General features: G+C 36.3%; 2 protein-coding genes across 4 annotated transcripts; one reads left to right on the plus strand and one right to left on the minus strand.

Moving 5' to 3' along the window:
* Positions 1–9: 9 nt before the first annotated feature.
* Positions 10–24,301, minus strand: SLC24A5 (solute carrier family 24 member 5). Of its 3 annotated transcripts, none has more exons than XM_037744451.1 (9): positions 24,117–24,301; positions 23,234–23,377; positions 8,037–8,120; positions 7,841–7,944; positions 7,402–7,502; positions 5,119–5,399; positions 2,920–3,126; positions 886–987; positions 10–407 (listed from the first exon to the last, which is right to left on the minus strand). In XM_037744451.1, the coding sequence occupies exons 1-9, from the start codon at positions 24,235–24,237 to the stop codon at positions 85–87; spliced, it is 1,467 nt and encodes a 488-aa protein (XP_037600379.1). In that variant the 5' UTR covers positions 24,238–24,301; the 3' UTR covers positions 10–84. The 3 variants fall into 3 exon arrangements, with proteins under 3 accessions (XP_037600379.1, XP_017400686.1, XP_037600382.1); XM_017545197.2 differs by having other exon boundaries at positions 23,234–23,413; positions 24,117–24,258; XM_037744454.1 differs by lacking the exon at positions 23,234–23,377 and having other exon boundaries at positions 24,117–24,252.
* On the plus strand, positions 8,795–10,747 carry LOC108315721 (dnaJ homolog subfamily A member 1-like). The gene is given in 2 exon segments (XM_017545184.2): positions 8,795–9,650; positions 9,652–10,747. Coding segments are annotated over 2 exon segments (1,188 nt in total). The 5' UTR covers positions 8,795–8,922; the 3' UTR covers positions 10,112–10,747.
* Positions 24,302–27,579: the final 3,278 nt, after the last annotated feature.

Raw genomic sequence — 27,579 nt, forward strand, 5'->3', positions numbered from 1 at the left:
TTCATTTGATTTAAATGAAGAAATGGATTTTTGTCTCTGCCCCTCCCTGCCATTCACATTTTCTGCATAACACTCTGAATAATATCAATCTCCGCAGCCCCTTATTTTATTATTTCCAATAATTCCAAGTTCATATAGAACTGATAATGTAGCAAGCCCCAAGTATGATAATAGGCAGACTACTCCCAACTTTCTGTCTAGTTTCCAGTCATTAAAGTGAACTGCTAAAAAAAGAACAATAATTGAAATGTTGAGAGAGATGGTTATATAAGTTAGTCCTCTGCTGTTTACTTCTACAGGACCTGATCCATTTATAAATGCAGTTTTAATAAACCATGGAATACCAAGGCACAACATATCAAATACATTGGATCCCACGATGTTAGACATAGCCATATCTCCTTTCCCTACAGAAGAAAAGCATATTGTTAAAATGTGCTTACCAATACTGTATTTTATTAATAATCTTCATAAGAAAAGAAACACTGGATACTTTTTTTGTTGTTATTTTGAAAAATTGTTGTTAGAATAAATGTCTTAATGAATTTGTATTTTAAAATTTTTCTTGAGTTAGTATTTAAAGTCTTAACATTTATTTAATAATTATATTTATTAAACCATTTTTCAATAAGGTGTATAGCTTACTTGTTGCTTTTCATTGTAATTTAACATGGTTAATTATTATTTAATGCACATTTCAAATGAATATTATTTGGGGGATTAGACTGAGTGAAATTAACTTGCTATTAAATAGTAAACATTTCCTCGAGTCACTTTTTTTTCCCTTCAAAGTATATTGCTGAGGAAGTAAATATTTTTAAAGCTACTTTTACTCATTCCAGGCTTGTATAATGACCATCGCAGCTTGAGGGACCTAGTTCTTACCTTTTCTTGCAACCAACACACTTGCAATTGTGTCTGGTATGCTTGTTCCTGCTGCTAATAAAGTAAGGCCCATTACTGTATCTGGAATTTCTAGTGTTTCCCCTGTAATAAACAGATATTTCAAGTTACAAATCTTACAGATTCACTAACCATTCTTTGCAGTTATTTTTGATATTTCCTTCCTGAACAAAAATAAAATAGGCACATTTAGAATTCAGAGCCAATATGTGCTTGCTTAGTTTTTTAGCTAGCAAAATATTTGAATCAGGTTGTTAATTTGGGTAACCCAGTTAGCATAGATTTTTTTTAATGACATATCTAAGGATATGTAACAGTCAAAATTCTGCCAATGAGAAATTTTCCTGTTTGATATTATTACAGAAGATGTTTATGTCCACCATTATCTTCATCAGGGCTGTGCTGAATATTTGCTAATGAGACTGATCATTCCTCATTTCCATTCTTAAAAATTTTTCTTAAATTAGAGTTAAGCAAATTAATTATAGCTATCTTTAAGCTATAAATATGTTAACACTTATGTACCATTTATTACATTCTACTTTAGTGGTACACCTTAATTTAGTGATTTTTTTGAGGGGGGAGAAGTTTATTAATCTTTGAGGAAGACAAAACCTGTTTGTTTTCTACTTGAGTCTAACATCTGGTCCCAATTTATTAATACTTCTGTTAAATTTGATGTTAGGTCAACATTTTTCAAAACTGTATTTATTCTTAGAAAAAGAACCAGAGAGAAGATTTTTTTAAAAAGGATATGTAACTGTTCTTTTAATGTTGTAATTGAAAACTTGGTTTAATATCTTTTTCTTTATTTCTCTTTATTGCTTAAAATGCAAATGAAAATAACTTAATTAGAAAGTAGCTTATTTATTGCATGCTTATATATTGATACTGGAATTGGAATTGGTTGTTAATTTCTGTTACTGGCTTTGCTAGAATTCATATGTGCATAAATAACACTAGTATTTGTCATCTTGGGGGCTGTTCTGTGATCTATTACATGATTTTTGCTCTCTCTTAATTTTCCTAATATCAAATGTGTTCTGGCTGAGTGAATTTGGATAGATATAATATGCAAGCTAATTGGACTTTTTCATTTTTCTCATTAAAAAAAGAAGAAATAGTCCGCTTTTTGCTAGCATAATATTCTAATACTTACATTAATTTGGGAAAAGTCAAGGGTCAACAAATTTTTGTGTCTGTGAGCGGCCAGATAGGAATTATTTAGGGTTTGCAGGCTGTGTGGCTTCTGTTGCATTTATTCAGCTTTTCCAATGTAGTGTGAAAGCAATCATAGATAATATGTAAAACTTTATGAATAAAAACAAGCTGGGTTATTTTGGCACACTGGCAGTAGTTTGTTCACCTCTGCTATCAGTCAATTCAGGTTAACCTTTGTAGGAGAAATTACAGATTATTTTTGTCTTTGTTGATAGTTTTTTGTTTGGGGACTATAGTGGATTATGGCCAAGCAGCAGTAGTTAAGTCTTAATCATGAAGGTAGTAGAAACCTAGAATTACACTTTATTTTATACCCTTTTCTCTCATTTCATAGTATGTTTGTGTTGCCATGTTGAAAAAAACAAATAAAATATAATCCAATTTAGTGGTGAGCACCCATTGTTTTCCCCAAAAATAGAGCTCCTTGCTCTGTTGTTTTTTTTTTTTTCCTTATGTAATGGAATTGGATATAAAGAGTTTATTGCGAACCCCATGGACTGTGATTAAATTATTAGCATAATAAAAAGACATTCTATGAATTTGACTTCATTTACAAGATGATTTCTTGAATTGTATGCCAGGCTGAATAACAGTGGAAAATACAGTTTATATATAATATACAACTCACAAACCCAAATGATCTTGTTATAGTAATACTTAATCATTTTGTAAATGATACTAATCTTCAGCTTTGCTGAAATTTGCTGTGTAGCTAGACTACTTTGAGTGAACATAAGCAATTTGTTCTTATATGAAATTATTTTCAAGTTGTCCTATTGTACTTAAAATACATACCAGTTATTGTGACCATCCAGACCAGGATATATGTAAATGCAGATATCCATAGTGCAGACATGAAAAAGGTTATCACAAAGTAGTTTTTCCAAAACTTTCTTCTACAATCTGGTGTGGTTAGAAAAAGTAATGTGATAATAGGAAGGGATAATACCCAGAAAATTCTTTTTAAGTCTGCTTCAGGCATGTTGAAAACACTTGGTTGATCTGTTGTGGAAAAATTAAACACTTTTGAGTTTTCTCAGTTGCTAATTAAGTTAGAAATGTCTACTTAGAATGCTATATTGAAATTAATTGGCTGTGTCAGTTTTTAAAAGGCTGTTTAAAACATTTGAGTACCTCATTACTGACATTGCTGGTGAAAAGAAACTAATTGAAACTTTAGGGCAGACAGTATAAGATGTGATACTCAGCATTTCTTTATTTGGGGCCTTAAATTTATCAAAATGTCTTGGGCCATTCCCTAAATATATTACAGATAGTGTTTATGAAGTGTCAATTGGACATCTCATGTAGATTGTCTTCGGTAACTTTTTGCTTAGGGGATTAACCTGGCCTCTAACCTGGCTACTCCAGTTGTCTCCACTTCACAATATTGATGATGCCTCTGCCTGCCCTATGTACCAGATAATGTGTACTTAGAGAATATAACATAATTATAGCATCATCTTTTTTATTAAGTTGCACATCCTAATTCTTACTGGAAGTGGTTTTTCTGTCCTGTTTCATTACTATTTTATTTATTCAGACTTTTCCGAAGTTCATAGAAAGAACCTTAAAGTAGGAGCTAGTATATCATCTACAATGTAACTTATGAAAATTGAGTATATTTCTTAATTTAATTTAGTGAAAGACAAGGATAATGATAATATATTGGATAAAAATGGGAATTTAATTTAAAATTGTTAAAAAAAATAAAATTGTTTAAAATTTGTATGGCATTTACAAATTGGATCAAATCATGTTAAAACTAATGCTAGTACAGTAACTCTTAAAAAGCTTGCCAAACTTCAACCAATGTGCCATTAAGTAATATTAGATATAATTTTAACATATCAAAGAGTTTGGATTGGTTCCTTTGCGTTTCTTATTAAAAACTTAATTTAGAGATGCACATATGTTATACCTGAAAGAGCAGAAGCTAAAATTTTTATAAGAAGGGGGAAAAGTCATTTCAATTTTTTAAGTAGTAAATTAGAATAAGCCACCCTCCTAAAGGCTTGATTAAAATTAGAATCTGTTTTAGACAACCACTTTATAAAATAGTAACCTATGAACTTATAATTCTGATCATAGCTGAATTTGACTTCCTAATGAACATATTTACCTAAATGTTTTGCTAGAGCTTTAAACAGTAAACCTCAACTGTTTTTCTTCATTCTTCCAAACCAGCCCCTTTTCCTGAGTTCCCAGTTTTAATAAGCGGTGTTCTCATTTTCTTAGTCAAGATTCGAATGTAGGAGCTATCTTGGTTCCTTTTTCTGGACCCATATAGTCTCAGTTGCTAAGTCTTGGTGAAGCTTCCTTCATATAGTCTCACATCTGTTCTCTTTTATTCCTACCACTTTCACTTGGTCTAGGCACCTAGTAAACATATCAGCTGTTGTAATAGCCTCTTACACACCTCCTTGTCTCTTACTTCATATTTTAGTTCACTGAATATGAACATCACTCAGGGTAACATTACTAAGATAACAGTTCTGATAATTTCTTTCCTCACAAACCTTCCAATATTCTTACAATAGCATTTAAGATTCTTCTCATCCTATGTCTTTCTTTCTACCTTCCCTCTGTTTCCTTACTATACATGTACTGTGCTGTATGTGCTTTACTCTTATCTCTGCATCAGTAGCTGTTATTTACTGGTCGTAACATCATGTCATTAGTCAAAATCTTACTGGTCCAGCAAGGCCCAATTTAAATGCCCCCTTCTCTGTGAAAATTTCCTAACTGTCCTCACCACATTTTGATAATCTGTCCCATTTGTGAACCACAGTCACACTTTATTTTTTAATGCTACTTACACGTTCATATTTTAACTATTTTGTATTTCCTATGATTTTGGAAGTTCCTTAAGAGTAGCGACTTAGTCTTTATCATTTCTGAGTCTTCACAGTCTTACACAATACCTGCTGAATTGAAATTTTAAAGTGCTGCTTTTGTGAATAGTCTTAATAATGGGCAGGATTTAGTGATTACCTTCAGAAACTTGACTAAGACCATGTAAACTTAGAGAGAGCTGAGAGTAGCCAGAGTCTTCATAAAATATTCCACTATCAGTTCTTGATTGCCAACGAATGAATGGTTGACTTTCATCTTCCCATCCCATCAGTGGCTGTTGTTCACTTCTCTCCATAGCTTTGGCAAGACAGGTGCAGCAAGGACTGCATTTCTTTATAATATATTGGTTAATTTTAATGTCAAAACACAGCACCAAAACATATAATCCATATATCAAAAGCAGTAAAGTTCCTTCATACCTATAAATTAAAGAAGAGAAATTTGTGTTTTTAAATTAAAAATGAAAGTCATTTTGGTGCTGATAGCTTTTGAGCAGTATCTATTGAATGATTTTCTAACAAAAGTAGCCACAGAACAATAAAACATTTCTAGATTTTTTTTGTAGATTTGTCCAAACTTAATTACAGTATTATTTCTAGATATTTTTTTTGTAGATTTGTCCAGACTTGGTTACAGCATTATTGTAAGTTTACTGATAAAAACTGGACACTTCTATGTTAAAAAAAAAAAAAACAAAAACCACCACGAGATCAACAAACTCATTGTTTTTACTTGTAGATACCTTTCAAATGGTAGGTATAAAATGCAATGAAAATGATAATTGGAGATTTTCAAAATAAGTGTAAAATTAGTGAATAGTGGTGAACATTTTCTACCTCAGCTCATTGGCACAAATACTTTAAGTCATTTCAACTATCCAACTTTTCTGGTATAGGAGCTTTGTGTAAAATATTATTCAGAATATGGGAGACTTTAGCTGAGATTTTTCAGTTTGCTATACAGAGCATTTTTAATGATTTTAATGTAGGTGAAGTTGGTTTACAGTCACAAGAAAACAAGGTGTTCTAAAATATAAAATTATACCTTGGGAACCAAGAACTGTTTCTCTGTACTCTGGCAATTAACAAAAGCCATCACATTTGAACCTTGCATTTACCTTTTATTTTATAGCCAGGAAATCTCTGCTACATCTTAAGGAGCAGTTCTGATTTCCCTAATTGAGGGAGCATTAGCTTGGGTACTCTCACAGTCACTGTCCCTTACAGATGACTACTGAATTCTAGAAGGATTTCTACTCTACCAACACGGACTGTCTTAGGGAGACGGACTAGATGACAAGATGATTAGTTTAGAAATTATGCTTCTGGCTGGGTTTTAAGTTTCTTGATAGCAGGTTTTATGCAGTGCTGCAAAGTTGTGGTTCTCCAGTTGGGCACCATTTACTTTTTTTTTTTTTGAGACAGAGTCTCGCCCTGTCACCTAGGGTGGAGTGCAATGGTGCAATCTTGGCTCACTGCAACCTCCACTTCCCGGGTTCAGGGGATCCTCCTGCCTCAGCCTTCCAAGTAGCTGGGATTACAGGTGTGTGCCACCACACCCGGCTAGTTTCTTGTGTGTGTTTTTAGTAGAGACGAGGTTTCACCATGTTGGGCAGGCTGGTCTCAAACTCCTGACCTCGTGATCTGCTCACCTTGGCCTCCCAAAGTGCTGGGATTATAGACATAAGCCACCGTGTCCGGCCACATTTTTTTCTATTTATCCAGTGTCCTCTGGAAGCTATGCAATGTTTAACCTGTGTAGCTGTGTTTTACATTTCATTTTCCCTTATATCTAGCACCTAGTAGGCGCCTGCTGCTTACTAGTTGAAAAAGTTTGTATTTGTCTACTCAGTCACCCCCTTTTTCATTTTCTTGGACCAGCTAGTCACAGAGAGATCATAGAGAACGCAAACAATTTTTAATATTGAAAGCTGAGCATTGTTAGCTTTTAGAAGAAGTCTGTAGTTTCTCCTGAATGAGCATCAGAAATTTGGAGTAATTTTAAATGACTTCATTTACATGCTCTACCATCCTTCTCCAGTCTTTTGTGACCATGACCACTTCTAACCAAGGCAAGGTAAGCAGTAACCCAGCAGAAAAAAAACTTAATGGTTGTGGCTTTAGTGGACAACAAAAGTTGGGAAACTTTCTGACTAGGCAGCCAGTGGGGAGAAGGAAAAGTGGTGGTCTCCAGTCACTGGTGAGAGGAAAAAGGAGACTGTGAAGTGACTAAAAAGAAACTGCGAACTAGTGAGAACTGAATCAGCAATTGTGATGACGTTAACTCACAGACCTGTTGGAATATGGTGTGGAAGTGGGAGATGAAGGGACTGAAATAAGACTTCTGAAAAAAATGTTACTAAAGCATTAGAATTTCATAAAATCTCTGTAATTTTTATGTAAGAATAATTTTGAAGCTTACCAGTAAACTTGGTTGTCATATATTATACCAAGAACTGCTGCTACACTAATTGCGTATGCTGCACAGTCTCTGAATAGGGGCCAACATGATAGTGTTGAGACCTGTAAAATGATAAGTTATTATTTCCATTACATTGTAACTTCAAGTACAATCCTTAGTATAATACTAAAATTGTTTGTATGTTTGTAAATATTGTTATCTTTTACATATTGCTCAGATAAAAATAAACAGAAATTGTGTTCAAACTTACACAGAATTTCATAAATCTAACCATGGGCTATTTGTGGATTAACTTTAAATTGAATACATGTTGTTTTTCTACTGATTAATAAATTTGATTGCACATATTATTAGTGCCCTGTTGTCCATCCCAGACTACAAAGAGTTATCTTTAGAATTTTTAAGACAATAAATATTGTTGAATGGTTTTGCTACATACCATATTAGATAGCAAGCCACAGGCTGCACAGATGCCAAGGAGATTATAAATTGCAGATCCAAGAATGGTGCTAATGCCAATATCTCCCTTTGTAATAAATACACCTATGCGCAAGATAGTAGCAGCCGAGTTAGTGTTAGCTTGAAGAAAATAAAATCACACTGTGTCAACAAAAAGTATAAGAAGCAATATTTACCTAGGAAAGCAGTAACTAATTCAGGAGCTGAACTACCCGCTGCCATGAAAGTTGCGCCTGCAACATCCTGAGACAATCCGAGGGCTAAACATAAATAAAATGATTGTTATGCCTAATAAAGTAAAAGAGTAGTCTTTACAACTAAACACAATAGATACTCAGAGCTACAGCTTCACATAAAACCACTAATATTTACTTAAACTTTATACAGATTAATAGTTGCAGTGTTTTGCTTCTTTATGAATTCATTACCGAATACTTCTATAGATAGGGTGAGAAGGCCGAGACTAAAGGAAGTGCAAAATGTAGGGTTATTTGGAATCAGAAAAGCCTCTTTTCTAGCTGGAGGGCTTTTAGGTGAATAGCAACAGCATGGCTTTGAAAATTAAAGTAATTTGGAAATTGTAACCCAACTGAAAGAAGAAAAAAGTTTTTTAGATCTATAATGAAGTTGAACTGAGCTTGTTCACAAATTTACACAAATCTGTCATTTCAACTGTCTATTCAAATTTTGTGGTATGGGAACTTTGTGTAAAATACTCAGAATATGGGAGGCTTTGGCTGGGGTTTTTCAGTTGCCACACAGGGAATATTTGATGATTTTAATGTAGCTGAATTTGGCTTATAGTCACAAGAAAACATGGATATTCTAAAAAAATTTGCAGTTTCAACTTTGTCTAGTTACAAATGAGTGAAAATTACTTAACTAGATTTAATATTGTGTAACCTCTTGATTTAAAACATGGATCTATTAAAAATTTTCGAGGAACTTTCCAAAACGCTCGGTGAGAGGCGGAGGAGCGGTAGCTGTCCGAGCTGCGCACAGCTCTGCGCTCCTTCCCTGTCCTTCACACACCGACCTCAGCCCGCTCACCGGCAGTAGAAGATGGTGAAAGAAACCACTTACTACGATGTTTTGGGAGTCAAACCCAATGCTACTCAGGAAGAATTGAAAAAGGCTTATAGGAAACTGGCCTTGAAGTACCACCCTGATAAGAATCCAAATGAAGGAGAGAAGTTTAAACAGATTTCTCAAGCTTACAAAGTTCTCTCTGATGCAAAGAAAAGGGAATCATATGACAAAGGAGGAGAACAGGCAATTAAAGAGGGTGGAGCAGGAGGCGGTTTTGGCTCACCCGTGGACATCTTTGGTATGTTTTTTGGAGGAGGAGGAAGGATGCAGAGAGGAAGGAGAGGTAAAAATGCTGTACATCAGCTCTCAGTAACCCTAGAAGACTTATATAATGGTGCAACAAGAAAACTGGCTCTGCAGAAGAATGTGATTTGTGACAAATGCGAAGGTAGAGGAGGTAAGTAAGGAGCAGTAGAGTGCTGTCCCAATTGCCGAGGTACTGGAATGCAAATAAGAATTCATCAGATAGGACCTGGAATGGTTCAGCAAAGTCAGTCTGTGTGCATGGAGTGCCAGGGCCATGGGGAGCGGATCAGTCCTAAAGATAGATGTAAAAGCTGCAATGGAAGGAAGATCGTTCGAGAGAAGAAGATTCTAGAAGTTCATATTGACAAAGGCATGAAAGATGGCCAGAAGATAACATTCCATGGTGAAGGAGACCAAGAACCAGGACTGGAGCCAGGAGATATAATCATCGAGTTAGAAGGAGCATGCTGTTTTTACTCGACGAGGAGAGGACCTTTTCATGTGTATGGACGTACAGCTCGTTGAAGCACTGTGTGGCTTCCAAAAGCCGCTATCTACTCTTGACAACCGAACCATAGTCATCACCTCTCATCCAGGTCAGATTGTCAAGCATGGAGATATCAAGTGTGTACTAAATGAAGGCATGCCAATTTATCATAGACCATTTGAAAAGGGTCGCCTAATCATCGAATTTAAGGTAAACTTTCCTGAGAATGGCTTTCTCTCTCCTGATAAACTGTCTTTGCTGGAAAAACTCCTACCGGAGAGGAAGGAAGTGGAAGAGACTGATGAGATGGATCAAGTAGAACTGGTGGACTTTGATCCAAATCAGGAAAGACGGCGCCATTACAATGGAGAAGCATATGAGGATGATGAACATCATCCCAGAGATGGTGTTCAGTGTCAGACCTCTTAATGGGCCAGTGAATAACACTCACTGCTGGCATTTTATGTGCAGTAGTGAATGAGTAAGCACTGTAATCATAATATGCACAGTACTTCCTCTTGTTTTTGTTTTAATCAACTATAGTATTGTTTTAAAAAGTTAAATGAAGAATAAAGGCAAATATAAAAGCTCTGACTTTGCCCTGCATGTATGATGACTTCAGTGTGCAAAATGAAGTTTAATACCTGTAAAAACTACTTTACAAAGAAGTTCCCCTAGCATTGCTAGACCAAACCTTGTAATTGACTTCAGCTATGTATGTGGACAACATTAGACTGAAATGCTAGGTGTATGTATTGGCTTCAGTGTATGACCCTTCATTGTTAAGCTATGAAAGTAAAACTGTATTTAACTGGCAATAAGAAAAAAAAAAACTGTAGAGAAGTGTTGGTCTGTGTAGTTCTTGTATTAAGTGGGATTCATCGTAATGCCTCTGCATTTATTCTATTGCCTCAACTGTTACTTGAAGATGGCATAATATATAATTTATCCTGTGGTATCAGTGATAAAAATGATACCTTTCTGTAGGAGGGGTTTATCATAATATGCTGCTTCTTGAAGACTTGCACTTCCAAAATTGTTTCCTTCTGCTGTGCCATCCATATATCCATATAAAAATTTTTCTCTAGGAATGTAAGAAAATACTGAAATACTATAGAAATAGTTTGTGACTATCCTCCAGACTTACAAGCATGCAAGTTCATAAACTTAAGTGACTGACAAGATGGGAGTATTTGATTCCTCAAGGACCTAGAAATAGAAATTCCATTTGACCCAGCAATCCCATTACTGGGAATATATCCAAAGGATTATAAATCGTTCTACTATAAGGACACATGCACACAAATGTTCATTGCAGCACTGTTTACAATAGCAAAGACCTGGAACCAGCCCAAATGCCTATTGATTGACAGGGAAAATGTGGCACATATACACCATGGAATATTATGCAGCCATCAAAAACGATGAGTTCGTGTCCTTTGTAGGGACAAGGCTGAACCTGGAAACCATCAATCTCAGCAAACTGACACAAGAGCTGAAAATCAAACACTGCATGTTCTCACTCATAGGCGGGTGTTGAACAATGAGAACACATGGACACAGGGAGGGGAGCACTACACACTGGGGTCTGTTGGGGGCAAACAGGGGAGGGACAGCGTGGGGTGGGGAGTTGGGGAGAGATAGCATGGGGAGAAATGCCAGATATAGGTGAAGGGGAGGAAGGCAGCAAATCACACTGCCACGTGTGTACCTATGCAACAATCTTGCATGTTCTTCACATGTACCCCAAAACCTAAAATGCAATTAAAAAAAAAAAACTTTTGGCCCTTTCGATTTTAGGGCCAATATTGACGTACCATAGGAAGGAACAGAACAGCCTTTGGGAAGGCTGAGGTAGGTTTGCATAAGAAACCTCCAACCAGGCTTTACTGATAAATTACAAACCAGCCAATAGAAGTAGCATGCCCTACATTAAATTACCTACCCTAGGTCACAAAATTAGTATCCAAGTCAGAACTAGAATTTGGGTTTTCAAGACTTGATGGCAACTCTGTTGATGTTTATTGTCATTTACTATACCTATTGGATTTTGAGGCTTCAGTCTTCCCAGACCCTCAAACTCTGGTGTGCTTGAGTCCTTGTCACAGGTGATCAGTATTTCCTTCTTATTGTTGCCTGCACTCAGGTTGACTTTGTTCTCTAGTCTGCTGGGACTGCACTTGAACTTACTGATTCCTTTTTTGTTTCTTGGTGTGGCAGATTGTATATTACAACAATAGTTACAATATTTTTCTGCTCCACATAGTTTTCGAGAACGCTAAATCCCCTATAAACAACAACAAAAAAGTAGTCTCCTCCTCCTGAACCTGAATGAGCCTTTGTGACTGATTTGACTATTAGTGTACAGCTATGGCAGAGTCATAATATTTTTGAGGCTAGGACATAAAAGGTGATACAGCTTCCTTGGTGTAATCACTTGGGACATTTCCCCTAAGCTATGACATAAGTCCTGCTACTTTGTTGAAACCTCCATACTGGAGTGACCTCATGAAAAGCCCTTATAGAAATAGCGATGCCTAAGGTATTGCTGCTGTTTCAGTCCCCACATTTTGAAACTGCCCAGCCTAGGCACTAGACATATGGAAGAGTGAGCTCTCAGATGATTCTAGCTCCATTCTCTGACTATACCTGCATGAGAGATCCTTGGCAAGAACCACCTAGCTGAACTCAGTAAACCCCCCAAACCGTGAGAAGTAATTGTTTTTAGCCACTAGGTTTGGGGTGATAGTTAAGTCATATGGTGGTTCATTTATTTATTACATTTATTGAGTACTATATGCCAGATGCTTTTTTAATGTGCTAGTAATACGGCAGTGGACAAAACAGACAAATACTCCTGCTCTCACAGAGCTTTACTTTTAGTAAGGCGAAACAGATAAGATAAGGAAAATCGGCATGGTGTTAGAAATAAGTTGCAAGGAGTAAAGGCAGGGAGGGGAGAAAGAGAAAAATGTCAGAGAGGAAGGACTGAAATTTTAGATTGGATAACCAGAAAGGACTTAACTGAGAAAATAACTAAAGACTTTGAAGCGAGGAGCTAGTCACTTGTATATCTGGGCTAAAAATATTCTATGCAGAATAAATGACTGCAAAGGTTCTGAGGTAGAGGCTAGCCTGTGTGGTGGAGATACAGAGGACCTGCATGTCTAGAATGGAGAGTGTCCGGGGAAAGCAGTAGGTGATGAGATTAGAGGCAATAGGCAGATCATGTAAGGCTTTGTGGATTCCAGTAAGGACTTTGGCTTTCATTTTGAAAGATGTGGGAAGTACCTGGAAATCTGTCATCCACATATTGTCTGCTGATGATGCCAGCTCCAGTGATTAATTTTATCCCGTGGGGTAATTTGGTCTGAGAGATCCAAACAGCCCTAATCGGAGCTGTTTGACACCTGCAAAACCATTGTGAAAAGTTCTCTTGCGGTAGTTAGAATGATTTAGGCCAGGCCCTCTAATCTATTTGCCTTTGGTCTTGTCGCTTGCTGAACATCTATCTGCAGTGACTAGTGAGGTGAGAAATAAATGGTTTGTGTAGTTTACATTGTATCCTAGTCCATTTTGTGTTGCATAAAGGAATACCTGAGGCTGGGTAGTTTATAAAGAAAAAAAGGTTTACTTGGCTCGTGATTCTTCTGTCTGGAAAAGTTCAAGATTGGGCATCTGGTGAGAGTCTCAGGTGGCTTGCACTCATGGAAGATAAAGGGGAGCTGGTATGAGCAGAGATCACATGGTGAGAGAGGAAGCAAGACAGACAGGTGGGTAGTGCCAGGCTCTTTTAAACAGCCAGCTCTCTAAAGGAACTAAAGAGGGAGAATTCACCCCCTAGGTGGTAACCTCCATGATCTAAACACCTCCCATTACTCCCCATCTCCAACATTTGGGATCAGATTTCAACATGAGGTTTGCAGTGGACAAATATCCAAACCATAGAATATTTTCTAGCATTTCTTTTCCTGATTAGAGTGATTACATATATATGTATACATACATATACAAGCATATGTATACTCTAATCACTCACTATGTATGTATATATAGACACACGTATATGCTATATTCTTATTACAATTCTGATGAGTACAACTGGTCATAATATTTAAAACAGAACAAAAGGATAAAGCAGATGGCTCTGTAATTAACTTTTTTCATTTTAAAAATGAAGTAAATAATACATTCATGGTATACAACACACTCCCATATACATAATTTAATATCAACTATCCTGAGATATGAGTGTTGATGTTCCATTTTATAGATAAACAGGCCCAGGAGGTAAAATAGTATCACATGGATTGCAAGGGTCTTAAATGTTGAGAGTTAGGGCATAAACACTGAGCCTGTTGATTCTAAGCCCAATATTGCTTTTCTTTTGCCACAGAAACCCAATATAAGAACTGAATCTTTTTTGTTTACACTTTGTGGCACTGGCACCATAATCACCCTCATTCAATTATTTCCTGGTCAAAAAAATAGTTACTTAGAGCCAAGAATACTTAGGAAGTTTTCTAGCACATTCTAGAGAATTTATAAATTTAGTGCTGCTGGATATTATCATGAATTGTCTTCCCAAATCAAATCAGTGCTAGATAATAATGTGGAAGAAATTGAAAAAGAACAGAATGCCTTATCTTAAAGTAACTGTCCAAACAGTACAGCTGAATACTGAGCTGTCTTCATTTAGCACTAGCTGAAGAATGCTTCATTAGAAAATTCAGTCTCAAGAGACAGAGAAGGTGATTTATTGGGCTGTTGCAAGTAGGAAAATAGGTGGTCCTTTAGAAAGGTTTCAGTCACATAAGGCAGTACGAATAAAGCTTGTTCCTATTCACTGCACTCAAATTGTGAAAGGAAAGATTTTGTGTAGAAGGATATATAAAACTTAAAGATATTTTGACAAATTATTTCTTAACGTTCTAAGAATATTTTATAAAATGTTTTATACCTTTGAACTTTAGAATAGATTGCTTTGTCTTCTCTGATCTTTTGGGTAAAATTTCTTTCCTCTATAGTTTATTACTAAAGATAAATTTTTTCTATTTTTTACCTCCCATAGCTATTATTCCTTTTTTCCTCTAACACTCTAAAGGAATAATCACATATCCTAGAAGATATAGTAGAAATGTTCAACTTCAGTTTTCTTTAGAGGTTTAGGTATCAACATGTTGTTTATATAAAACACAACTTCCTGATAATGTGCTGATTATTGAAATTCATCAGACTTTTTCTTAAGTGTGTTCTGTGATGCCATGTTAGAAAGTTAATAATGGTTTTTGAAAATCGCCTTCTGGAAATATTATATAGTAGGAAGAATATTAAACTAAAACCGAGACCAGGATTCAGCCCTGCCAGTAACTTGATATGAGACTTAAGTTATTTAGATAAGCCTCATATTTTGCCCTCTGTGAAGTGGAGGGTCAGACTATACAATCTTTAAGGTCTCATCTATTTTTAAAATTTTTGCTCAAAATTATAGAATATGAATTCTATCATTTAAGGCTCTATACCATTTCTTATTTTTAATTAAATTTCTTTTATAATACCTACGCCCCTCTGAGACTACATTACCAAAATTGAGAAGATGAGGGTAAAAACGGAGTGAGGAATACTTTTATCATTATATTTGAACCACTCTGATCATTTTAATATGTGTCTAGTCCTTTTCACAATGCACATTTTAAAATAGTTACAGCCATAGGCTGTATGCAGTTTGGTGTCCTCTGGCATCATTAAAAAAATATGCAAACTGTTGTGCTTTGTGAATGGACTAGAGCTTTAGAAACAATCAAAAGTCTATCAGACCCAACTCCAGTGACTATGGTGAGTAGTTATGCTGAGTCATACAATTTAGCGTCCAAAATGAAGTGCAAAGGTGAATCAATGTCTTTTTTATGATTTTCAAAACTGGTTCTGAAATTAATTTTAAATGTATTTCTAGAAATATATTGAATGGAATAAATGCCTAGAGGGGAAAAATTGTTACTGAGAGTCAGGAATACATTACTGCATGTATATGCGCTGGGATGTTTTTAACAATAAATAAGATAATTTGATTACCTTACATTTACCACCTCATATTTTGAGCAATGAAAGAATGAATTCTGAAACTGTAATGATTTTAAAGGCCTGATTCCACTGAAAAAGGACTCTCCCTATCCCCAATCTAATAGCTATAATATTATAGTGGATTTCCACCTGCCCTTAGCCTATTATATGAAGCATACTTTTATACAAGACACTTTACCTCCAAACCTAACAATTACTTCATTGGGAAAGTTCCATAACTTTCCCAAGGTCATATAGGGAATAAATGCAGAGGTAGGAAGGAAACCTAGATCTTTCTGACACCAAGAAGCTGCTCTTTCAGCTATGCATGTGGGCAAAGTAAAGAGATAATACATAGTTTTATTATTATTTCTTGTTCCTGCAATAGCATCTTGGTAAAACACTGACTACTTAGCACTTACTTAGATCTATATGCCTGGTGTAGATTTAGGTGCAGTCCAAGGGGACCACAGTTTAGATCAGAGAAAAAAGAACAACAAAGAAGATGAAATGCTCTTAGGAGAATGGATGCCTGTGAAGTGGGGAGGAAGCACTATTCTTAGATTCTTTGTTCTTTAGTCAAGCTTTTGCTTCTGTAAATTTCATGAGGATTAAAAATCAAACAATCCCCCGAAACCGTAGGCTATCCAAATGCCATACTCACAGAATTATTTGAATCCCAATTTTTTCAATTTAGAAACAATTCTACCTGGAATTAAAACTTGCATTTCTTTCTTATTGCCTATTTCTGAAACATAAAGTAGAACACAGGCAAATATTAGTCCAAAGCAGAGTAAGTGAAAAAATTTTAAAATAAAAAGTAAATATTTTATTTAAGTATATTACCCCCAAACCTTATTAAGATCATTTTCATACAAGATATGTTGTAATTCTAAGGTATCAGTGTGATGGAGGGGTTATAATATCTAATTGAATGGCATATTAGTGTAAACATAACTGGCTCACTGTAGAATTTGGATCCTATCAAGAGAACAGTCTTAAGGGGTTTTCAGAATTTTCTGTGTTTATATCTTGAAAAAGTATAAAGAAAGCTGGGTAGAACAGTGGTTCAATACCTCTGAGATTCCCATTACATATCAAAAGGATATCTTGTTTTCATTTTATATTAAATTTGTGTTTCTAAAAATGAGCTGCTTAGAGAGATGAGACAAACTGGTGCTATTTGGTCTTTAAGTGAATATAGTTTGTATTATATTTTAAATTTATATTATATATTGGCTTATATTTAAATTATTTTAATTTAAATTATTATATTTAAAAGTGATTTTTTTTTTTTTTTTTTTTTTTTGACGGATATTTTTTTTTTTTTTTTTTTTTTTTTTTTTTTTGAGACGGAGTTTCACTCATGTTGCCCAGACTGGAGTGCAATGGCGCGATTTCGGCTCACCGCAACCTCCGCCTCCTGGGTTCAGGCAATTCTCCTGCCTCAGCCTCCTGAGTAGCTGAGACTACAGGCACGCGCCACCACACCCAGCTAATTTTCGTATTCTTGGTAGAGACGGGGTTTCACTATGTTGACCAGGGTGGTCTCGATCTGTTGACCTCGTGATCCACCCGCCTCGGCCTCCCAAAGTGCTGGGATTACAGGCGTGAGCCACCGCGCCTGGCTAAAAGTGATTTTTTAAACAATAAAAGATGAAGTAATATGGTATTGATGGTAATGTAAAAGAAATAAACGAAGTTTAAACAGAATATTCTTTTATTTATTTATTTATTTAGAGATGGAGTCTCGCTCTGTCACCCAGGCTGGAGTGCAGTGGTGTGTTCTCTGCTCACTGCAAACTCTGCCTCCCAGGTTCAAGCGATTCTCCTGACTTAGCCTCTGAGTAGCTGTGGTTACAGGCCAGGGGCCTTCCACCATGCCCGGGGTCTTCCACCATGCCCGGCTAATTTTTGTAGAAAAGAGGTTTTACCATGTTGGCCAGGCTGGTCTCAAACTCCTGGGCTCAAGTGACCCACCCTGGCCTCCCAAAATGCTGGGATTACAGGCGTGAGCCACCACAGAATGTTCCAGAGATATTTAAGGTTTAAAGTTTTCACATGGCTTATTAGATAAAATAAAATAATGGGTTTAATAAGCTTACCTCCTACCTTGTCAAATAGGCCTTGCTTTTATTTACCTTAATTTGGTGTTCAAGCTCTAGCAGATGCACTGTAAATTTGGTTATTTGCTCCAAATATACTTAAATAGGCTTTGGTATTCCCCTTCTCCACTTTCATCTTTCCTGAGTAAAGGATTCTAACCTTTGTAGTCTGCTCTTTTGTGACAATAAACATTCAGTGAATGTTTTCTATGTGCTAGGTTCTTGCATAAACAGTTCACTTGTGTTTCTCCATGCACTCGTCACACGGCTCTATGAACTGCAAGTTTTAATCATCTTGTTTCGCAGCTGAGATAGCTGAGGCAGCGAGCAGTAAGGAACTCTGCCCAAGGTCACAGTATTAGCAAACGGCAGAGCTGGGATTTGAACCTAGGCTGTCTGGCTCCAGGGTGAGCACTTTTAATTGTCTCTCTATCGGAGTGTGGCACTAGAGCATATGACGTCTGTGTCCTCCCCCTCCGACTGTCTGGGGATTCTCAGCATTCGTCATAGACCATTCAGCAACTATATCAATATAGAGATAGAAAAAACTGGAAAAAGCCCAAGCCAACAATACCAGACATGACTACAAGGTGATGTAACTAACTTCCCAAACTAAGCACGGGAATCCTAGACAAAAGTTTCTAAATCAGGCTTACACGAATGCTCAGAGACGACAGAGGCTTCCTCAGCTTCCTTAGAGTCATTTGGATTCCTCTCTCACTGTGTCTCTGCTTCTCTTCCGCTCTCTCATACACACCCCTCAGGGTATCCATCCAGGTAACGTTCTAGAGTAATGCAACTGGTTGGGATGAGGAAGCTCTCCTTAGGTTTATTCCTCACCCCATTACCTCTAGCTCCTTTAGCTCTAACTAGGGCTTGGATCATGTTCCTCTCTGATCACAACTTTAACTCTCTTCCCAGAATCTCCATCCTGTTTCCCACCACAGAAGCCAAGTCTTTTCTTGGTGAAAAGTGAAACGCCCTAGACAACTAGAGGGTGATACATTTTTCCCCTTTATCATACGGATTAATTTCATTTCAGCCCTCTGTGTTCAGAGAATCATTAGCTTCTTTTCCTACAGAACCTGAATGTAAAGAAAAAGAAGATAGGATTGGAGGAAGGGGGCATAGCAATTGCATTTTCTTTTATTGGCTCCATACAGTTATGATGATGGTAAAGTGTCTGAGGTTGCCTAGTAGAGATATGTGCTTTTCCAGCTTTTCTAGTGTTCGAGGGTAGAGCAGAGGGTATGTGACTTTAATAATCATGAGTAGAGGAAGAAGAAGAAAAAAAAAATCCTTCCTGGAAGCCTCTGGTGGTGGCAACTCTAGGAGACCAAGACCAACATATGTACATCGGAAAGAGGAAGAGCACTGGTTTGACCCAGCTAGGGCCCTACCAGAGCACCAGCAAGAGACTCTGCCCTCTACTACTTCCAGCTCTTCCCTGCACGGAGGTGACAATCCTGAGCCTCTTCTAGTCTTCACCTTGCTGTTGACCAAATGAGCCACTGTGGTGATTTGAAGAGTAAGCAATGGGCTTCTGGGGCAGGGGCAGGGGCGGGGCAGGAGCCTTTCAATCCTTCCATTGTATTCTAGGTTGGAACTCAGTATACATTCCCCACAAGACACTATGGCCTCATCTATGATGATTAAGTTCCACAGCACTATATTATGATCTCATGATCTTGGATAAAATGTTTAGGCCTGAAAGCTTATTATGGATAAGTATCTATAACATTGATTTACAATCACCTATAGGTTGCCAAAGATGCAAAATGATTTTTGTAAATAATTCATCGTATTCTCTTTATTTTGTAATATACTTCTTCCTTAGTAACCGTGGGCATTTGATATTTTTTTGGCAAAATTTTCAGTACTTTCAAGAGGAAAATTTCTCGTAAGATGGTTCAATAGAACAGTTCGGAAACAACTATATTCTGGCAGCCAATCTCAAATAAGGATGTGTACAATGATATCATGTTGAGATCATACTTGGGTTTTGGCATCAGAGAGATTGGGACTTTCTCTGTGTGGCTATGTGGTCATGAGACATTAACCTCTCAGCTTTGGCTTCCTCACCAGTAAAACCAAAATATTAGTCCCTACTTTGTAGGGTTTTTGGAAGACTAAGTGAAAACATATATATCTATATATAATTGCATATTATATAAACTATATGTATTATAAAATATATATCTTTCATCTTCTATAATTGTATCTTAAGTAACTGATAAATAAGAACACTGTAGTACATTTTGGAATAAATTTGTAAACCGTTTTGAGGTTTATGTTAATAACTATTAGTTGACAAAATGGGTGGAATTATTATGACTCAGTGCTCATCAAAAACCGAGGAAAGGCAAAGCACTTGCAGACTTTTGAAGCCTGTTTCTGCAGTTGTAAAAAAAAAAATTCAGGAAAATTGTTTTTTATTGCTGATGTCATAATTTGGATAAGACCATGCTAGGCCTTGAAAAGAGAAGTGACAGAATTAATTTATAAGCATTTAAAAATGAATTGAGCTAGCACTATTTCTATCTCATTTTGTTGCCAATATTTTCAATACTAAAGATGAGGGTCAATTTTTAACAGCTGAAGATTTGGCAGTGGCATGGACATTCATCAATCACACATCTATAATAGCTACTATATTTCAGGGCAGAGAGACTCATTTGAGAAATGCATGTTTGCAGATGATGTTTCAAAGTAATTTCACAAGGGGCATGTTGGAAGTCATTGAGACATATTAAGTCACTTAATGAACATTATTTGGAAGTCATAATCTAAATTTTAATGCAGTTGTATCTTCTATAGGGTTGGAAAGGTTTTTAATTTATTTTTGACTTCTCCAAAGATAATTTTTTTATAAATAAAATTCTTCACAGATTTAATTTTTCAGTCATGTCATTGTTCAGTTAAGTCATTAGAAATGGAAATAATACATAACAATTTAAATTTCTATGTTTTATATGATAAACATTTTTAAATTTTTAGTGTTTTACATTTTTCTAATTAAAAGTGCAGTATTGGCATAAGAATGAAAAAAAGGGTTATTAGAATACAGTTGGGAGCATAGAGACAGATCTACATCTTTATAAGAATTTAGTATATGAAAATTGATCAACTTTTGGAAAAAATAACATTACATCCTATATAGCAAGACAGATTCTTAGTGAACGAAGTAAATAAATATTAAAAAAATCCTATATGTAGAAGAAAATATAATGATTTTTATGACCTATGGATAAAAATGACTTTCTAGTTATAAAACCAAAAGGAGAATGATAAAGAAAAATATTTACAAATTTACTTAAAATATTTAAACTTCAAACTTCAATGTGATAAACACAAAATGTAAAAACAACAAACTATGAATAGAAAGCATATGATATAAAGTAATACTAGAAAAAGGATTAATGTCCTTATATATTTTTTAAAGTCTTGAAAATCAATAAGAAAAAGACAGATACTTTTGTGGTTTTTTGCCTCTGATAGAATATGGGCAAAAAACCACAAAATTCAATAAACCTATAAAATATTCACCCTCAAGCATTATAAAATAATGTTTAAGGCAATTAAAGATATTTCACATATTTTTCATGGTTTTCTGGAATGAATACTGCTATACATTAAGTTAGTGTAAGTAGGCACAACTTTTGTGGGATGCCTTTTGCAAATATACATTATCAGACTTAAAATATCCATATCCCTGCCTTTTAATCAGAAATCAGAGAAGTGTGCAAAGATTTTATACAATTATGGGCATAACATTAATGCAAAAAATTTAAAACAGGCCAAATGTCCAATGAGATTAATAGTTTTAAATTTTATGATAAATTTCTACTGAGTGCATATGTGTAAAAACCAGTTTCAAAAGCTCAAATCATGTATAGAATCATGGACTATCATATCATTAAAAATAATGTTTTCAAAGAATGTTTAATAATATGGGAAAATGTGTACAATAAAATATTATGTGAGAAAAAGGAAAGACCCCAAACTGTATATATAGCAAGATTCAAAAGTTTTAAAGGAAATATACTAAATGGTAACTGTGTAGATCTCAGGGTGATGGAAATATAGGTGATTTTATTTTTCTGTTCTGTTTTTCTTGTATTTCATTAATATAAGTAAAACTGTTAACATAATTTAATATTTATTAAAGAAATATCAATGTCTATATAAGATGTAATGTCAAGATAAAAAGTATATGTTTGTATCTACTTAAGAAAAATTGTAATAAATTAGGCTAACCTATTCTCTCTATATTTTTTCATTAAACAGGTGTTGAGTGCCTCTGCTATTGCCAGTTACTGTTTTAGATCCTGCAGATACTGGTATACTCCAGTGAACAAGAGAGAAAATAATTCGCCTTGCATTTCAGCACGGGTCAGGGGTGGGATGGTGGGCAAAGGGAGAGTTTACATTCATGCTCTTTCCCTTTATAAAGAAATGGCAGCAATGTATATATATGTTGGGGGGTGGGTGGAGGTTGAGGATGCTGCTGTTTCTGTACAGTCTTGTGAATATGCAATAGGAAACCCAAACCTTAACTTTGACGTTGCTTTTTGCTGTAATATGAGCATGCCCAACCAAATAAATAGCCAAGCATGAGCCTGAGTCTAGAAACACAGTTTTGCTTATATGGCACAAAACATACTGCTATCCTGGTTTTAGGGACCAGTGCACCAGTGATGGTCCATGCTCAGAATTCTGGGCTACACATATTGCCGAAGGAACAGAGCTCAGAGGCTTGGACTGGCTGATCTTTTTTTCAGAAACCAATAACAGAACTCTTAATTTTTAATAACTGAATTTACAGTCATCTGATACCTGAGGTCACTTAGGATGCAGGACTTATTCATCTGTTTATTTATTTATTGGTTCTTAAATATCAATTAATTTTCTTCATGGTAGGATGCTGGGAAAGGAAGATGGGGAGGGTGATCCTTAATTGCATCACTTACCTCTTTATAGATGAAGTTATAGTGAGCTTAGAGTAAAAATGAAAAAAAAAGTTCAAGCATAAAATGGCAAATATTAGGAGTTTCACTGTATTAGAAGTGCACACAAAGTACATACAAGTGAAATCTTGGAACAGTTCTTACAAGAAACAACCAGGCAGTGGACAGCCAGAGATTTCTGGAAATGGGCAGGAAAATAATAACTGCTGGGTTCTAACTTAAAGAAACTCTCATTCACATTAACAACCAAGAGAAACCAGACTCGACCAATTCCTTAAACACGAGACCCCACAACACAGAAGTCGGTGCTCTGCAGCCAGCTGAGAAGTACAGTGCAGCTGCTAAGCTGTTTCAAAGACAGGCATATCTGTGTGACACACTCTTCCAGAAGGTTACAGGGGAGCTTTCCAGCCACTTACATTCACTGATGATTTCCAGGGAGGGTAGGAAGTACTCATCGCAGACAATAGATATGGCCATGAACATGTAAACGATAATTAGAAAGTAGATGATAATGCCTCCATCTCTGCGCTCTTGTCTTGTGAAAAACCCTTCGGGAAATTCCGATGATGGAGAAATAACACATTGGGTGCTATTTCCTGTTAAGGAAAAGGAGGTGAAAATTTGAAGAGTTTGGATTCATACATTCCAAGCCCACAGACAGCTTCCTGAAGAAATCTGTAAGTGTGGGGTAACTGGGTAGAATTTTAAGAACCCATTGAAAATGTTTAAAGCACTTCTGAATATGACACAGTTGTAGAGTTTTTTAAACATTATTTTTTGGGGACTGAAAAGAGGTGCTTTAATGAAATATGTTGATGATGGTGAAGAATTAAAAAGAGGAAATAATGAAATCACTCCTCCTTTTCTGCTCCATTTCTGAATGCTCCCCAAGCAGAAATGATATCTCTGATACATGAAGATATCTAATATCTATACAATTTCATTTTCTCATTTCAGAGCCTAAATTGTCCACAGGCCTGCAAAGAATCATCCACTGTTGCAAAGAGCATTTCTAAGATGAAAGATTTTTTTTTCACAAAAAGCTCTGCAACAATAAAAACTGGAGACCTGGCCTACTATGATCTCTGTGAATCACTTTGGAGTATATTTAAGAACTTATTTGAAGGATCAAAAGTGTTTGATGTCTTTTTAAAAGCTAAAATTCAGAGCAAATACAGCAAGAAGCATAAGTAAAAGTGAGCCCATTGAGAATTTTCCTCTTTTTGTCCCTTCATCTGCATGTGGTAGCAGTAGCAGCAGCTGCTGCAGCAGAGGTAGCTCACCCCAGTGTACACCTACCTGTGGCCCTTGGGAGACGTTGGGGCAGGGAGGCCCCCGGGAGAGGCAGGTGTGCCGTGGCCCACAGGATGCCGAGCAGCAGGGCGCTTCTTGCCCATGTCTGGCGCCCTTTTGTCTGCATTTCTGCTGTGCTCTTACTGCAGCGTGCTGCTTCAGGAAGGGAGAAGAGAAGGATTAAGCTAGGTCATGTGAGGAGTCTCCTTCCTGCCCAATATCCTGCCCAGGGCACATCTCAGCAAGGCCAGCAGAGAAAAAAGGGTGAGTGTAGCCAGCCAAGCTACTCTGATCAGGAGACCCAATCTCCAGAAAAGCCAGAGGAGATGGAGGAGATCCGACAACCATTGTGTATAACTATTTCCCTGGCCTACAATCTCTGAGGGCAGATTAAGGCAGCTTGTACTTTGTGAAAATGTATGGTTTTATTTAATGTCTTCATCCTGGCTCTGCTTTTGACTTTCTCTAGATTTATAAAAACTTGTGTTTGCAACTGCTTCCCCTCTCTCTCCAGCCCTTTCTCCTAGAAGTTATTGGGGCTCATATTAATATATCTACATCCTTTGACTAGCTTGGCATCCTTTCATATTTCTGTTTTAGCCTTTCATCTTCAGCTTTGGTTAGGGCCAAAGGGAGAAAGGCCCGTTAGGAGGTCACTGCAATGATCTAGCTGAGAAATGATAGTGACTTGAACCAAGGCAGTGGCAGTGGTAATGGAGAGTAGCTGACAGTTTCAAGAATTATTGAGACTGAATGGATGCTATTTGATCATTGATAGGCTGTGCTTTCTACCAGAGGGAGTTACCTAAAATGCAAATCTGATGTATCGGGTAGTGTTTAAATATAGACTACTGTCTTCCCTACTCTAACACTTACAGGGCTTGCCAAGATATTTAGAACTCTGGCAGTGTAGTAACCTGTGCCTAATAGCACAGGCTGTGGAACCAGACCACACGGTTTGAGTCCTCGCACTGCTACTTACTAGCTGTGAGACTTTTGGCAAGTTATTTAACCTTCCTGCTACACGGTTCCATTATCACTAAAACAGGGATCACCTGTATTTGGGCTGTGGTAAGAATTACAAAAATGAACGCAGGTCAATTGTTTAGAATGACCTCTGGTCTGTGGCCTATGTCTTCGTTCCTTCCTTCCTTTCTTTTTGTTTTGTTTCTCTCTCTCCTTTCTTTCTCCTTCTTTCTCTTTCTTTCTTTCTTTCTTTCTTTCTTTCCTTTCTTTCTTTCTTTTTCTTTCTTTCTTTCTTTCCTTTCTTTCTTTCTTTCTTTTCTTTCTTACCTTTCTCTCTCCTTCTTTCTTTCTTTTTTCTTTCTTTCTCTTTCTTTTCTTTCTCCTCTTTTCTTTTCTTCCTTTCTCTCTTTCTTTCCTCCTTTTCCTTTCTCTCTCTTTCATTATTACTGTTGATTAAAATAGAAGCATTTTGTTCATAAAATTTTTTGTAGTTTTGCAATTTTCATGGTTCGTTTGCTTTGCAGGAAAAACAAAAATTGATAAGCTTGCTAAGTTTTATATTTAGACACTAGTTTTATCTGATGGAACGGAGTAAGTTGCTTCCTGAAGTTTGTGATTTTGGGTTGGAAAAAAGTCTCAAACACTTCTTTGTTTTGCTGGGGATTGGTATCCATTATAATCCTCTCCAAAACTGTCATTTTGAGGAACTAGATATTCAGATGTATGGTGTGATTGTGAGGCTGGGATGATGAGTCACCAAAGCACAGTCCAGTATAGAGCAGATTCTCAACAAGCAGAGTCCCAGCTGTCTACACCTGCAGGGAGCAGCACCCTTATCACTCAAGAGTGGCCTAGGTGCCAGCTGGCTAAGACTAAGGGAAGAGGTCATTCAGTTTTGTGCTTAGTGGAAGTGTCTTCAACACACAGTACTTCAATCAATTCATAAAACATCATAAACAAATAAAATACCAATAATACAAAAAGCTCAAACCCAAAGTGAATACTTCCAATGCATGTTGTCAACTAATCCGAGAAAGAGAGCAAGTGTCTGAAGGTACAAGCCAATTGCGATGGAGCAGCAGAGATGCCTTGCACATAGTTGGCACTCCAACAACATTTGCAGATGATTACATTGCAATGGACTTGAAAACACATTGGCCGAACATGCATATGCTTGGTCTAAACAAATTACCATTTAAATATGGATTTACCAAGAAAAGAGAATTTAGGAGGTGAATTAGACTTGCTTTACACACATTCTTCATTTTGCAAAAGCATCTCAAAGAACTGTCTATTGTAAAATAAAGCACAGATAAAGCCAAATAAGTGAATAGTTTATTATATTATTATGCTATTATTTTTATAAGATGAACACCCTTGTAAACATCCCAGGTCAAGAAGTAGAAATTTGCCAGCCACCCTAGAAGTCCCTTTGTGAGCCTCCATTTCCTCTCCTGCCTTTCTCTGATAGTAACCACTCTCCTGACTTGTAATCACTTTCTCATGTGTGTATTTTTAATAGTCTATGATTTAATTGGGTGCATCTTCAGGATGCTATAACTTAAGTTTTGCCTTAAAAAGGTATCTTTTAACTTTCTCCCCTTTTTTCTCTTCTGTTCCTTATAAATTGTCTCTGGGAAAAATCCAGGGCATTTGATTTGTAGAGTTTCCTACAGTTTTGATTTTGATGATGTGTCCTTGTGGCATAGTTTCTGTCCCTCTAGAAAACCCTAATATACCACCCTTTTGCAACTCCCAAAGAATTAATAGTTAATTAATTGGAGTAATGAGCATGAGTGGCTGCTCACATTACAAAAGAAAGATGAGCAGACACAGTTTGCCTCCTGTAAACAAACACACCACCACCTATAGCCTTGCCAGAGGGATAGGATTGAGTCTGATCAAGCTTCTGCATCCAGCTGCCAGTTTACAAAAATATAGAAAACAGAAACTTATTGAACTAGGTGTACACCTAGGATCAATACTTTGCATCCTTCAATCCAATCAAGTTGACACTCAGTATTAACCATCACAGGTGGCATTCTAACTGTAATTTATTCTTCATTTATTAGTTGGAATATTTTACAAAGAGATGATTTCTATCATCTATTCTTTGAATACCCATGGGTACCCAGTTTCTGATTCTTTCCTTTTATTTTAGATTTTCAAAACAATATATTGGTTCCCTATTTTTTCTTCATAAATAACAAATCAGATTAAATTATTATGAATTAATATATTTAAATATATTTGATGCATCCCGATCAATTGCAGTTATTATCAGTGTTGAAGCTCAAATTGTCTCACCCTTAGCCAGTGAGAGCCCCTTCTCAGCATCTCTGACATGATCTTAATCATCTTTGATAGTTTCCTCACTGCCTGGTATAAAAAGATGTTCCAGGCTCACTCATCTTACATATGAAATCACCCATTTTCTCCAAAATCTTTATTTTTTTAAAGTGGAATGTATTTCAAGACTGTAATGTAAGAATTTGGGTTGCTA

Source organism: Cebus imitator, unplaced genomic scaffold, assembly GCF_001604975.1.
Source record: "Cebus imitator isolate Cc_AM_T3 unplaced genomic scaffold, Cebus_imitator-1.0 Scaffold9, whole genome shotgun sequence".
Lineage (NCBI taxonomy): Eukaryota > Metazoa > Chordata > Mammalia > Primates > Cebidae > Cebus > Cebus imitator.

Excerpts from the sequence above, each read along its gene's own strand:
- SLC24A5 (XM_017545197.2), bottom strand. The coding sequence starts at position 24,237 with ATGCAGACAAAAGGGCGCCAGACATGGGCAAGAAGCGCCCTGCTGCTC. Across the intron at positions 988-2,919 it reads CTGGATGGTCACAATAACTG|GGGAAACACTAGAAATTCCA; the intron begins GTATGTATTTTA and ends TGTTTATTACAG. Across the intron at positions 408-885 it reads TGTGTTGGTTGCAAGAAAAG|GGAAAGGAGATATGGCTATG; the intron begins GTAAGAACTAGG and ends TTTCTTCTGTAG.